General features: G+C 36.7%; 1 protein-coding gene across 1 annotated transcript; it reads left to right on the top strand.

The window, feature by feature from the left end:
• Window positions 1-7,590: 7,590 nt before the first annotated feature.
• LOC124199752 (adhesive plaque matrix protein-like) lies at window positions 7,591-13,684 on the top strand. Its single transcript, XM_046595688.1, has 4 exons — window positions 7,591-7,658; window positions 7,828-7,907; window positions 10,315-10,346; window positions 10,502-13,684. Exons 2-4 carry the CDS (start codon window positions 7,865-7,867, stop codon window positions 13,262-13,264), a joined length of 2,838 nt encoding a protein of 945 aa, XP_046451644.1. The 5' UTR covers window positions 7,591-7,658; window positions 7,828-7,864; the 3' UTR covers window positions 13,265-13,684.
• Window positions 13,685-14,917: the final 1,233 nt, after the last annotated feature.

Raw genomic sequence — 14,917 nt, 5'->3', positions numbered from 1 at the left:
TAACAAGTTCGCGCCAGACCGAATCCGTTCAAACTCGAAACTAAAAAAAAAAAAGAAAAAAACCGATGATCAAGAATCAAGAATGTTTGCAAACTGAGGAAAGGGTTGACAAATTTTCCAGTATGTCTAGACTTAATTTCTTTTATGCAAGGTCGTTGCTTGCTTCGAAGTGATGAAACCACTCCCACTTGATCTTCCCATCCCCAAAAGATCAAGTAAAAATTTAAAAGATCAAATAAAATTTTTAAAAAGATCAAGGAAGTAAATACTTAAGAGATTACAAATATAAAATGTGATCTCTGCTGATTTGCCACTTACCCTAACCCTAAATGAGTATTCAAAGTATCTTCTGAGAAGTGTTATCATTAAAAAAATTTTTTATTATTGCCAGTAATCATCATTCAATCAAATTAAAATCGGAACTTGCGAAAATCCACCAATAATGAAATAAAAGATCGAACAAAATAGCATACATTCATTATTGCAATTCAAACGTGACGGAACAAATCTTATTGAATTGAAATTTTTTTTTAAAATAGATTAGATAAATAGGAAAAACCACCTGCATTATTTGTTGATCTAGAGGTAATATGCTCACGGTATAAAAAAGACGGTATTTATCAAGGGGTCCGCAACTCAAATTTACTTTTTATTTTTATTTTATTTTTTTACTTTTTCCTTGCTTGATTTTCCTTTTTTACTTTTGAGATAGGCTTTCCTTCAAGCGAAAATGAAATGGTAGGGAGGGGATGGGGAGGAGGGGGGGGGGTTCGTTCGCGCGCGCCCTTCTTTTAGCCTGTAAAGTAGATTTCCTATTTTTTTCCTTTTTTCACTTATTTTTGCTTTTTTACCTTTTGTATTGTAGTAAATTTGAGTTGCGGATCAAAAGATCATGTTGATTTCCTTGGGTGTGACTGTGACTGCAATTGTTTTTGCACTCATAGCTTTCGTCAAATTATTCCACCAAAGGTATATCAGTTTACATAATTCTAATTCACCTAAGTCTTTTTCAGAGAAAATAGTATTTTTCTTCCAGGGCCGAAATCGCGAAATTTCCAAGAAAAAATGGAAACCCTGACAACATAGACAGTCCATACTATTACACAGACGCATCAATTACTAGGCGCGAAAACGAATCTGCGATTGTTAGTGTGACCTATGACGTGGTTCCAAATTTAGTTGCAAACGATAGCTACACCAAATTAAATGACAGGATTCAGGGCAAATTTAACCTAGAAAACGTAGTTCTCAAAATTAATTCTACGTCAGTTGAACGCGATATAAAAAGCTTCGACATAGACAATGAATATAACGCCTACACCGAATTAAACGGAATTAAATGACAGGACAATTTATAAACCAAGAAAATGAACTTCTTGAAACATTTGAACGCGATGTATAAATAAGCTAGCTACTTTTGCTTCGATCTAGTCGTATACGAGGAGCTGGAGCTACCTATATTCCTATATTAATCTTTGAAAATACTGCTTAATTACGGTTATGCGTTATGTATGGCAAGCCGTTCGTGCTACCGTTTGGTCATGCATAAACCGTAACGCAATGCATAAACAGCTAGTTAATAACCAATTTTAAAAACTAACCATTAGAAATGATCGCAATATTGGTTTTATGAATAGATGTAATATCTATTTAAACCTAATGCGAACCCGCAATTAGATGGCTCATTTAATCGCAGTATTCTAATGCCCCGTTTTCAATCGAGCCAGTAATAGCTCGACATTTTCGCCATCTAGGAAGGGAAATTTGAAAAATTTATTTAGAATAAAATGTCATCCACGTAGTGTCACCTAGTGTTGCATGATACAAGATTCTCATATTCAAAAATTGTTCCCGGCACTTTTTGAATATATATTCTGAATTAAGATCGGAAGCGTTTATTAGCTCCCGAAGATACAATCAAGGACATGCTAGACGAAGTCAACGTCACCCTGGGTCAAGAAGAATTGTTGGAGGTGCTGACGTGCGACGATTATTTCACCTTTATAACCAGAGAAGGCGAACTGTTTGGTGAGCCCGGGCGAGCCAAACGTGGCCATGATGGACTTGCAGTCTGACTGCTCCGTTCCAAAGTTATCATCCTCGCTACCCGTTTCCATAGACAGTTTACCAGAGACGCCGGAAATCTTACCGCAACTCGCCCAGCAATTTGATTGAGCTGTAACGAATGCGCCAGTTGTCGTCGAACAGACCTTCTCCAGTTCAGGTAACAAAAGAATGATGGCACAGTTGGCGTACATGTTGACTTGCATGTTGACAATGGGCTGTCATCCGGCGCGCATCAGGACCTTGTCTATGACAAACATTTCTTGTCGGCGAGCGCCTTCAGTATAAAACGAATGATCTTGCCAATGTAAGGCATGAATTGACGTGTATTCGTTCTGGAACACTCCGCCAAGTAGGCCTATAGATGAACGTGGCAAAATTATCGAAGACGGCCGGAGCGGGCCGGAGTCCAATCCAATCTGTCGCTGTAAAATTTGATGAGGTTCTTGCTGATCGGACGTATAGGGTCGGAATGCAACAGCAAATATACTTGGCCAAATCATTTTACTGAGACAAAAAAATCATTGCAGCGGCTGGGTGGACGGGTAGCGCGTCCTTCTGTTATTTTAGCTCTTACGCGACGGACCCGCCCACTTTTTTATTGCGAAGCGTCGCCCTTCCGCCGTTACAGGCTACCATGTACGCAAAAATAATTAGGTTAAATATTGATGCGTATACTAGAATAAGCGCTACTAAGAGAGAAGGGCGCTATGATTAACTTGCACACTATGCGCTCAATTTAGCGCAATTCATTTAATCTCTTATAATTTAAAAAACGCACAAGCGCTAAAATAAATATTTAACGCTATCTATCGCACATCGCACTGAATTTAATTATAACTGGACGTGACATGAAAACAAATTGCGGCGCTCGTCCGTTCCTGCGCGCTATTCTGGCGCTCATCGCTGATCCGTCCGCTATTTTTGCGCTGTCGCCCGTCCGCACTTTCGGTGGTTAACTGCACGAAAAGTAAAATATTTCGCGCTAGATTTCGCGCTATCTATAAGCGTGCAGGTCATTAACGATTTATCCTCGATTCACTGCGATGCGCTAAATTTCGTGCAATTCATTTCGTCATATTATTTATACGAAACGCGCAAGCGCTTTAAAATTAATACTTATCACAATTAATACTCACGCGCATCGAGCTAAATTTAACTAAAGGGGCGCTAAATATTTATTTTAGCGCTTGTATTATTATGCGTTTCGTAAATTATACGATAAAATGAATGGCGCTAAATTGAGCGCTGTCACGTTCATTTCCAGGATGGTTATTTCACCATGTTCATCTAGAGGCTACTTGACGGAGTGTTCCAGATCGAATTCACGCCGATTCACGCCTTGCATTAGCTAGATCAATCATTTTATACTGAAGGCGCTCGCCGACAAGAAATGTTTGTCAAAGACACGGTCCTGCGCGCTGGGCAGCGCATTTTTTACATGTCAAAAATACGCCGACTGCATGCGCCATCATTCTTTTATTACCCGAACTGGATTGGTCTGTTCGACGACAACTGGCGCATTCGCTACAGCTCGATCAAACTGCTGGGCGATTTTCTATGCAAGATTTCCGGCGTCTATAGTAAAATGCGGTAAAATGTCTACGGAAACGTCTAGCGAGGATGATAACTTTGGAACGGAGCAGTCAGACTGCAAGTCCATCATGGCCACGTTTGGCCCGCCAGCATACGCAGTTCGTCTTCTCTGGTTATAAAGGTGAAATAATCGCCGCGCGTCATTTTCAACAATTCTTCTTGGCCCTGGGTGACGTTGACTTCGTCTAGCATGTCCTTGATTGTATCTTCGGGAGCTAATAAACGCTTCCGATCTTAATTCATAAGAATATCTATTCAAAAAGTGCCGGGAACAATTTTTGAATATGAGAATCTTGTATCATGCAACACTAGGTGACACTACGGGGATGACATTTTATTCTAAATAAATTTTTCGAATTTCCCTTCCTAGATGGCGAAAATGTCGAGCTATTACTGGCTCGATTGAAAACGGGGCATTAGAATACTACGATTAAATGAGCCATCTAATTGCGGGTTCGCATTAGGTTTAAATAGATATTACATCTATTCATAAAACCAATATTGCGATCATTTCTAATGGTTAGTTTAATTGGTTATTAACTAGCTGTTTATGCATTGCGTTAAGGTTTATGCTTACCATTACGCAGCTGTTTATGCATTCCGTTACGGTTTATGCATGACCAAACGGTGGCACGAACGGCTTGCCATAGTTATGTTCCTCAATTCCATATAACGCCGTCGCCGTTACAGCTGCATTTACTTTAAGGTGCCAGTAATTTTTCTTCATTTAATGCCTTAATGAAACACAGAACTTTTTGTGCGCCTTTTCATTAATTTATTAGCCCTACATCAGCTGACCAACGATTATAGCGACATTTGTAAAGTCACTTTATCCTATACAAAATATAGCCATTGGAGCAGTTGGACATCCTGCGTTGCCAGGTCTGGAAATCTGATTTGTGTCCAATAAAGGCCAATCAGCGTACAGCGTTTTAAAGAGGCTGTACGCTGATTGGCCCTTTTTGGACACAAATGAGATTTCCAGACGATGTCCAACTGCTCCATACTGTGTAACACCCACTGTGCAACGGATACATAATAATTGGCAAAAAGTAGCAGTGAAGGTAATACAAACAACCAACCCTGCAGACATTTCCCGCTGCCACGCGCGGTTTCACTTTCACCCGGAAACCACATAATGCCATCGACTTTCACGCTAGAAGGGAATCGTAATAATAAAGTTGTTGCTTGGAAAATTTAATACACGTAATTAATAACAAAATCACGTCCATTTAACACTGCTGTCATACAGAGGCAGGATTCGGGAATAGTTATAGGACCAGTCGTAATATAATTGTTTATATCATGCGTTGTGCCTTTTTTTTAGCAAATAGCCTATGTCATTTAAAATTTACTTATGTTTCCTTAATGTGAACGGGATGCCATAAACAACTTCAGTATAACAGTAAACAACTATTGAGTAGGAGAGCGATACTGGAACTCCACCATGAAAGTGTTATAGTTCATAGCAACGTCGTTCTAGTTTATTATTACCCACTTGATTGATCCAGAAATCCAATTGAGAAGTTCCATTGCATGTTTATTATACATGACTATACAGACACGGAGACACCTAGGACAGTTGGTACACGCAGGAAGAAATTGCGTTGAGTTCTTATAGAGATTAGTTTCCAAAATAAACTAGTTTATTCTGCAATTGTGCATCACTAATATGTGCATCCAAAATATTGATTTTTGTCGATTTGTGTTGTTAAAAAACGATCGCAATTCGTGGTGAAGAGCTACAAACAGTAAAAGAGAGAAAGAAAGTGAAATTCAAAAGATACAACACGCGCAACACACAGTCGAATGTCAACATATAGACTATACACATAATTAAGGTTATTATTACGGTTATTAGTCAATAAAAATTGACCGGAAACACCCAACCAAGAACCGATGCAATAGAATGCCCAAGGGCAGTAGAGAAAGGGTCCACAGTAAAAAAAAAACATAAATAAAAATTCGAAAAATTTGAACTTCGGAAAGTTGATGGGAAATCGAAAAAAAGGAAAAAAGGAAAGGGATCGGAAAATGTGGAGCATCGGAGAAAATTCCAGATTTAAAGCGATATGTTCTCCATCACGGTTCTTCATAATAAGAGAATGTTTGAGCGCCTCTGCTATATGCTGCTTTCGCAACTGTGTCTATCTCATTCATCGTAGATTATATCCATCGCGTTGATCCAATCGTGTAATACTTGCCGAGTAATCAAACGCTGCAAAATTGGGCTTAACCCAAATTATGCTATAAAACGAAGGACTGGGTGGTCGTAGATTGAAAAAATTGGCCAAAGGCTGGGCTATAGGCTTGATTTTTAGAGCCCTTAAACTTTTACAGGAAAAGCGTGCCTACAGGAAATAGTGAAAATCGATCCGCCGTGTCGAAGAATGTTGTCTCATCATGATTTCAGTATTACCGAACAGCACTGGCGTGATTTAAAAACAAAAATCACCACACCACATTCTTCAAGCGGTGTAATATGCCGGAGAAAACGTGTACAATTTTCGCTACCAATATTCTTGATGATATGAATTTGAAAAGGAAACAACCACAAAACAAGCCAACTATCACTAACATGCACAAAGAGTTTTTTTTTCTGGAATTCACCACAAGAAATTTTTCGGATTCAGCCCTCAACCCTCAGGAAAAAGATTGGACACAATCTAGCAATCTAACAGTGATTGCCTTTTAATCATTTGTCCCATTCCATGTGGTAGCCCGTACCCAGTACCCCGTAGCCAATCACTCTCTAACAGAATGTTATGCATATATTCACCGCCATCGACAGACACTATTTCGCGCTATTTCGCTTCCAGGTCTTTTCAGTATAGTAGATAAAACAACATGCTTCATTTGACTGATCTCATGAATTTTTTAAAACAATTAGAATTAGTGGTCCCGCCAGCTAAAATCGATCGTGCCTAACTTTCACTCTGGGAATGTTCGTGAATCCTTTTTTTTTTAGAATGTATAGGTAGGAATAGCACTCAGATTGCAGCGAAAATATATTTTTGTTTTCTCTCCAAGTCTTATTCTGTTCTGTCCAATCAAAAACGAAAGCTAAAACATTTGGTTTTAGCGAATATCGACTAAAATAAATATATAGAAAGAGGGGCAAAAGTAGGCCGTATGTCTCGATATAAATCCAAATCGATCCAAATCTTCTAATAATAAGCTTTACTATAATCGGATAATATACAAGGAACAGGCTATAATTTATGCGAGGAGTTTGCAACTAAAAACTAATATGTATGAAAAAATTGGAAACCTTTGAGATTTTAAAGGTTTCCACAAGATTTTGGGGGATATTGGAGATTAAATGCGATTCTATAAATTTATGTAGATTCTTAACTTTTTTTAAGTTTTCTGGTGGTCGTATGAGATTCAATTAGGGTAGGCCTATATTAAAAGCTGAGCACTAATGAAATTAAGTCCGATTAAATCGGAAAAAGAATGCAGAAAAAAGAATCTCTATGTTCGTTAGGCTAACTCCCATTCTTTTATAGGACGGTAAATGATAGGCCTAGTGTATTAATATAAAAAATTGTAATCAAAGCAAGTAATGTTTAAAACCTCATTTGTCGTATAGGCCTATTAGTTATAAGGGACTATTTTGGAATTCTTTTAGACGTTTTACGTATTAAACTTATTTTTAGATATTACGGTTATACTCATTATATAAAATATAGAATACAATTTAATTTACGTTTATCAAAATTAAAAAAAAATACATGATTTGCGCAATTCTGAAAGTATAGCATGTGTAGCATGTTCTTTTCGTTGTTCAAAATGGGCGGAACAATCGTAGCGTTTACAGTTGAATTTGATGGAGCCCAGCTCTATCGGTTTGTGTTGCCAGATATCCGTATTTAAAACAAAAACTTTCATTTTGCGTGGTATAAGAGCCACGCAAATTGTTGATAGGAAGTCATATCACTTCCACACTTTCAAAGCAGTACAGTGTAACAATATTAGTTTAGAGAAGAGGATTATAGGTATGTTTTATTGGTTTATATATTGATATCAAAGAACATTTGATTTCTATGTTAATATGACTTTAGATCGATATTTTACAGTTTGCCTAGTTTGGTTATATATATATCAAATTAGGCCTACTATAAAGATTTTTTAAATATCTAATATTCTTTGTTCAATTGTTCTTAGATTTATTTAAATAATCATCTTCGACAAATCTGAGAAAATGATTGTGGCCAGATCGTTGATTTTCACCATCTTAATTTTGGGTAAGAGCTCTCTAGAAACTAAAGTAAACAGAAGAAATGGTAATTTTGAGTAAATACATTTTTAAAGAATATTTAATAATATCCAATGAGCTACCAGAGCTATAGACTCCTGGTCTATTCTCGGCTGTGTTGGTTTCCCTATCGTTTGGTTTGAGGTTGCACCAAACTGGAAAAAAAACATCCGAGATGGCAACCTCGAACCACTCTATCCCGTACGAATTGTTTAGCTGGGTCTCTGAACGACTAGCTAAAAAATAGCTTTACGTACGTAGGTTGGTCATAACTATCTTTCTTTAAGTTACATTACAGCTGAACGGGAGCAGCCTCGTTTCTACCAGCTAGCTTAAACCTGTTGATACTAGACTGCTTGCGTTCAGCAGTAATTTAACCTTGGATAGCTAGTAACGGCCAGCCTATGTACGCAAAGCTATTTCAAGCTAGTCGTTCGACTTTTAAAATTTATCTAATTGCGTTCAGCTGTAACTTAACCATGGATAGCTAGTAACGGCCAGCCTATGTATGTTAAGCTATTTCAAGCTAATCTTTCGACTTATAAAATTTTTCTATAATTGCGTTCAGCTATAATTTAACCAGTGATAGCTAGTGACGGCCAGCCTATGTACGTAAAGCTATTTCAAGCTAGTCGTTCGACTTAATATATTATTAAACTGATTTAAGTTAAATGAAAATCAGCTATGCGTAAAAATAATAATAATTTACAAACAAATAATTGTTATTATTAATAGAAATGAACAGAAAATATATTAATTTAGTGTATATTTTACTGTATTCATAAATTTAAGAATATATAAAAATATATATCGTCCTATGCCAGCACCTTTTCGATTACTCTGCCGCAGAAAACAATAAATCAATAATGCGTATCGTGGAATTAGTTTATATTTAAGCAATGTATAGCCATTGATATTTGTAAATATATAGTATCTAAGTATGGCCGAACAGGATCACCGGAGACCAGTAGGAAAGAAGCGCAGCGCCCTTGAACATCATCAGCATTCGGATGGGTGACCCGATATAAAAAAAAAGGAGTTATAAGTTGAAGTATGCTAGCTATAATAGAAAGCTATGAGTTGGCGCCGCGCGCTTTTTCTGTTTTGTCTTACATAAAAAATAGGTTGAAATTACCTTGCTACGCTAGCTTAGCGCGATAAGTTTAATTTAACCCTGAAATTCCATGCTGTTTTTTAAAAATTTTACCCTAGAAGCAGCTAGCTTTACCCCCCTAAATGGATAGCTGTAATTAAGCTAAAAATCAGCTTGCCGTTTCGTACGGGATAGGTTAGTATTCGTAAATCAATTTCAATAATGAATTTATTATGTTTTGAGAAAATTCTCCTATTGATTAATTTAACGAAAAATTATTTTATAATTCGTATAAACTATAATAATAATAAAAAAAGTCTTTGAACGCTACATAATAGACAAGTTCCGGATGCTGAGTTGCACAACCGCTAAATTAGGATCGTGCGCCAACGGGTCCTTTTAACGTTGTGGGGATAGTAGAAAGCGGGTTTTTTATTATTTAAGCATAGAATTACTTATCTAATCTTAGAAATGTTCAGGATTATCGTTGTTTAGAACATTCTGCTTTTTATAGAGTAATTTGAAATGTATAATTCAGCTTAGTTTACCCATTAAAATTAAAGAAAGTCCAAGCCTGGGATGCTGTTTAGTCTTTTCTTGTGTGTTTGAGCTTGTCACTTGTCAGCAGATCTGTCAAAAAACGTAGCGATTTATTTTAGAACGATAAACAACAACACATGAAAGTACGAAATAAGTGATTATAATTTTAAGTAAATAAATTATTAACGAATATTTGCAAATTTAAATACTGATGAGTAAACATAAAAAGGCCAATATTTTTCAATAAATTTCCATCATTTGAAATTAAAGATTATAAAATTCGTGTTAAAAATTATCTTTTGATTGATTGATTTCAAGACCAATTATGTTATTATTCAACTAAATAAAAATACTTCTGAACAATTATAGGGCTCTTTGGGATCTGTTTTCTTTTGCCGTTTTATCTGGCAACGCAACATGGCTGGGATGGGACGAATGGGAGGGAGGAGGGCGTACGAAAAAAAGGGGACCAACGTTTCCTCATCTCCCCCATTCGTCCCATTCTCCTTCTTCTCCTCGTTCTCGCGCTACAAAAGTGCACAGCCATGCTGCGTTGCCAGATAAACGGCAAAAGAAAACAGATCCCAAAGAGCCCTATAATGGTTTACCAATCTGAAGTAATGATTTATTTTCAAACGGAACACAAATGAGATTGAGTTCATAAATACATTGATTAAGTTTATCTACCATTTTACTTTTTATTGAAGTATTTTTTATTGAGTCAAGAAACAATTTTTACATTTATACATATTTAAAATTTCAGGAATACTTGACATCACAGACGCCATTTCACACGTAAGTTTTATATTTCAGGTCCTACTTATTTAGAAATCAATGAACAAAAATAAATAATTAGTAGTAACAAAAATAATTTGCATTATAAACCGAATAAAAATATTTAAGTTTATTAATATGTATTAATTCGCGTCTAAATTTGTTACCAAATGTAGAAAAGAGGAAAAGGTCGTCGGATTATACCTTCGGTTCAAGCCTATCAGAATCAAAATTTGCCAACTCAACAACTACCACAACTACACGTTCCACACAACAATTATCACACTCCCTCGAACGTTTATTCAACAGCTTCGGCACAAAGACAATTGCCTGTTCGCCCAGCTGCCCCGAGACCTGGAATAGTAGTATTTGGTGTTGGGCCAAATTCCCTTCAAATACCTAACCATTACTCCAATTTCCCTGAAACGTCCTTCCAGAGTGGAAAATCAATTCCTCCATCACTGCAAAACACAAAGGCAGCGAATCCCGCATTAAAGACAAATCCGACCATATCCGTAAACCCTAAATCGACAGTAACGTATCAACAAAATATCAATCCTGCAAAATCACCCTATCCTGTCCAGCAAGCTCAACTTACGAAACCCCACCAATATGGAAAAAAGCTTCCCACGGATAATCAACACCACAAAAGTCAATCAAAGTCTGCAGTTTCTAATGTCTCTGTTGTCAAGTTGCCAGAAACCGTTCCAGTCTACATTTCCCCTTTAAAATCAACGATTTATGCATCTGCGTACGTATCTGATTCTGCGAGCTATCCAGAACATAATTCATATTCAAAAGGAGAAACGTTAAAATACCAGACGACCCAACCATCCATTTCAAAACCTACTGTTTCTTCTACCTATAAGGAAACAAAAGCCTACCCATCAACCGAAATTTATTTGAAGACACCCACAAAATCAGAGATTACAACACCATCCTCCGCAGCTGAAGTAAGTGAATGTTATGCACAGAAAGAACATTCTTATACTGAAAAGAAAGAATATAATGTGGACAAAATAAAGTTAAAGTATTCAGGTTATTCTGAAACCCCATCATCGAAATATGTGAAATCTTCGCCCGCTACCGAAAACAAGAAGAAAGAAGATATCCCCAAATCTCTTTATTCCACACCACAATACAAAACCGTGAGTGATAAACCTTCAACGAGTAAACCACATGATGTTTCAAATGTAGAGAAAGAAAAATCGAAAACAATAGTTTATCCTATTCCTCAGTCCTACAAGAAAGCCGAGTCTCTGTCAGATTACGAAGAAAAGAAGAAACTTGATGCCCCATCTTACGTTTCAAGTAGTTCTCATGGCACACAGGAACAAAAACCTTCAAAAGAATCTTATGACAAAAAGCTATCACAAGTGTCGCATGTGGACGAAAGTGAACCAAAGGTTTCAGTTCCTTCTGCCTCCCTCTCCCACAAGGAAGTTGATTCTTCTCCGGACACTGAAAATAAGAAGAAATTTAATTCCCCGAGTCTTCCTTCTTTTAGCTCGGAAGAAAAACCCTCAAGTGAACCTTACAAAAAGAATAAAGAATCTAACACCAGTGAAAGCAAAAATCCAGGTTATTCTGCCCCAGGATTCTACAGAGAAATCGAGTCTCTATTACCACATACCGAAGATACTAAAAAACAAAATGTTCCAAATTACGTTCCTACTTCAAAACCTTACCAACCAAAGTCTGCGTCTATTTCTCCAGTGACCAAATCGCCATATTCCACACAAGAATTAAAGTCTTATCCTCAAACCGAGTCACCATCAGTTCTTTTGACTAAGGCCACGGCGCCGTTGAAATACTCAACTGAGTCTACAACTAAAACCACAACTAAAACATATAAAATTCCTCCCCAAGAGAGAACATCATCCTATTACAGTACTACATCTAGGTATGAGGAATCCACCACCCATTCCTCATTGGCGACATCTACACATTTAACACAAAGGGGATACACCAGCCCTACTTCTTATGAGCAGAGTCCAATTTCAACTACTCAAGGACAAAGCGACAGTAATCAATATCCTGCTAAGGCTTACAACATGAAACCAACTTCAGTGCTTGTTCCTGGTGAAACACCTTATGTTAGTTATGCCAATACTGGTCCAAGTTCTGTGGATAAGTCAAACGATCGAGTTTATGTCATTTCCGACCCAGTGGAACATGAGAATTCCTATCAGAAGCAAGGAAATTCTCCTAGTTATCAATCTGGTACCAGTACAGACCAGTATCTATCAGTTGATGTTAGGCCGTCTTCAGCCAACCCAGTTTTGACTGAGTATTCGTCTATTGAAAAAAGCTCAAGTTCCACAAATTATCCAACAATCAGCACGGGAAATAAGTCAAATTATAAAACCCAACCCATTGAATCACCTGCTGATTATCTTTCCACTTACAACTCTAAACTAAACGAAAAAGCTGACTCATCCAAATCTTTTGCAGCTATCGCAGAGAACTATAAAACTGGCGACCACGATGGATCTGAAAGTGAGGGAGATTACTCTGCGATTCCGGGAGAGCCTGGAACCGATTATCCCATCTTTTCTGAACTTCCAAACAATCAATTTAATTGTTCAGAGCAACGTCTGCCAGGCTATTATGCCGATGTAACTGCCCGTTGTCAAGTTTTCCATATTTGTTTAGGGGATCGTCAATGGAGCTTCCTCTGTCCAAACGGAACTATTTTTAGTCAGGAACATTTCGTCTGTGTTTGGTGGTATGAATTCGATTGCTCCAAAGCAACAGGTCTCTACGATTTAAACGAGAAACTTTTTGTGATCTCCTCTGGCGAACAACAAAACGACGAGGATAAATATGAAAACAAACAATATCCGAACTCTGCAGTCAGCAAAACTTTAACAAAATCTGATGAAGATTACCGGTCAACTAATACTAAAGAAGAGCGTGATTTTGAGGCATACAACTGAATCACTATCACAGAAATAATACGGTAAAAAAGACAGATATATTACAAAATAAAGGTGTTTCTTGTGTTCCTTATGTTAACCAAAAGTGATTTACTTACTTAATTTTCTCTACATATTTGTGTGTACTATTTTTATGCAAAAAATGATGTTGATGCGCAGCTGATCTATTTAAAATCTACAATATTTTAATGTGACTTGGTTACAACGCCAATCTGGCTTTCGCCAGGCGAATATTCAGAAATATTTTAAATTAAAAGTTCTAAATAGCATCAGCAGCCACACAAAAGTTTATTTTTAAAGGAAAACTGTCTCATTTTGTATATGTTATGCAATTTTTCATCTCAAAATGTATACTTATAAATTTCACTGCATCGATGTACATTGTTTCAGATTTTAAATACAAATATTTTACACTACATATTTACTATATGCACCAGTTGTGTTTATCTTGCTTTTTCAATATTTTCCAGGAAAATATTATTCTAGGCATTTGAACAGATGCCTTAAAGTTACACGATTTACTAATTATAGGCATCAAATAATAGTAGAAGTGGAAGAGTTATAAGAGAAAGCAATTTTAAAACTCATCCCATCTTTCTAGTTTTGACCGTTTCTAACTTAAAGGCCATCACAGTAGGGGTTACATTGTACCGCGATTAATTTTCAAACTTCACTTGTTTAACAAGCGATTCTAAACTGTGATTTATTTGAAGATGAAAACTTTATCTTTCTCTCCGACGAAATTCCATTTTTGGGAGCGCCGAGAAAATTGCCTAATTCCATAAGGTTCTCTCACGCGTTCTAAAACTTTATAGGTAAGTACTGTAAGTGTTTGCGTGTAGATATATCCTTTCTTGGAGAGGCTAAACAAGTATTTCTAAACCTTCCCAAATTTTATAGAAATAAATTCAACTAGAGAAGCACTCTGCTGTTGTTTTCCCCGTTTGCATTGTTTTTATTCAGAATCAAAACTAAACTCGATTTTTTACCAAAATACATCAGCAAAATGGGTGTTTGATAGTTTTCAATGTAAATATTACAAAGTTCAATGCGGAAACTATAAAACCCAAACAAATTTTGGAGAATGAAAAACAGTTTAGTTTGAAAATTGCGTCATTGCTTTTGCAGTTTTTCACAGGGTTATTAAACAATCACATTCAATAAGGTAAAAAAATCAGAACCAAACTCCCTCACATATACCATTTTCTTGTCAATAAGACATGAACGAGTTACATTCTCCAACAAGAAGGGAGTTACGCTACCACTACCAAAACCGCAAAGCTCTCATTCAGCTATAAATTTATTTGAATCAGTAAGAGACTATTAAAATCGATCTTTGGAGAACGCCTATGTGGTTTAATGAATTTACTACGGATCCACGACAATAAAAGCCGACAGATTCGAGAAGGGCCAAACCTATGGAGCCAATTGTGATAACTTTTGGAATAATCTAAATTGGAGAATCTAGCAGATTTCTCCAAGTAGGGAACGGCATTTATATATATTGTAAAATATCACAACTAAGATGAAGAGGACAATGAAAATGTTAATTTGAAGAAGACGGCGAGAAACTAGACAAAAACTAACTCAACAAAGAAAACAGAAACCAAGAAAAAAATTAAATTTCGAGGATGAATTATGCATCAGTGCCTG

This window comes from Daphnia pulex, chromosome 8 (genome assembly GCF_021134715.1).
Source record: "Daphnia pulex isolate KAP4 chromosome 8, ASM2113471v1".
NCBI classification, from domain to species: domain Eukaryota; kingdom Metazoa; phylum Arthropoda; class Branchiopoda; order Diplostraca; family Daphniidae; genus Daphnia; species Daphnia pulex.
The sequence above is the reverse complement of the archived record's forward strand: the minus strand, read 5'-3'. Positions and strand labels throughout refer to the sequence as shown.

Excerpts from the sequence above, each read along its gene's own strand:
- LOC124199752 (XM_046595688.1), top strand. The coding sequence starts at position 7,865 with ATGATTGTGGCCAGATCGTTGATTTTCACCATCTTAATTTTGG. Across the intron at positions 7,908-10,314 it reads TTTCACCATCTTAATTTTGG|GAATACTTGACATCACAGAC; the intron begins GTAAGAGCTCTC and ends TTAAAATTTCAG. Across the intron at positions 10,347-10,501 it reads TCACAGACGCCATTTCACAC|AAAAGAGGAAAAGGTCGTCG; the intron begins GTAAGTTTTATA and ends TACCAAATGTAG.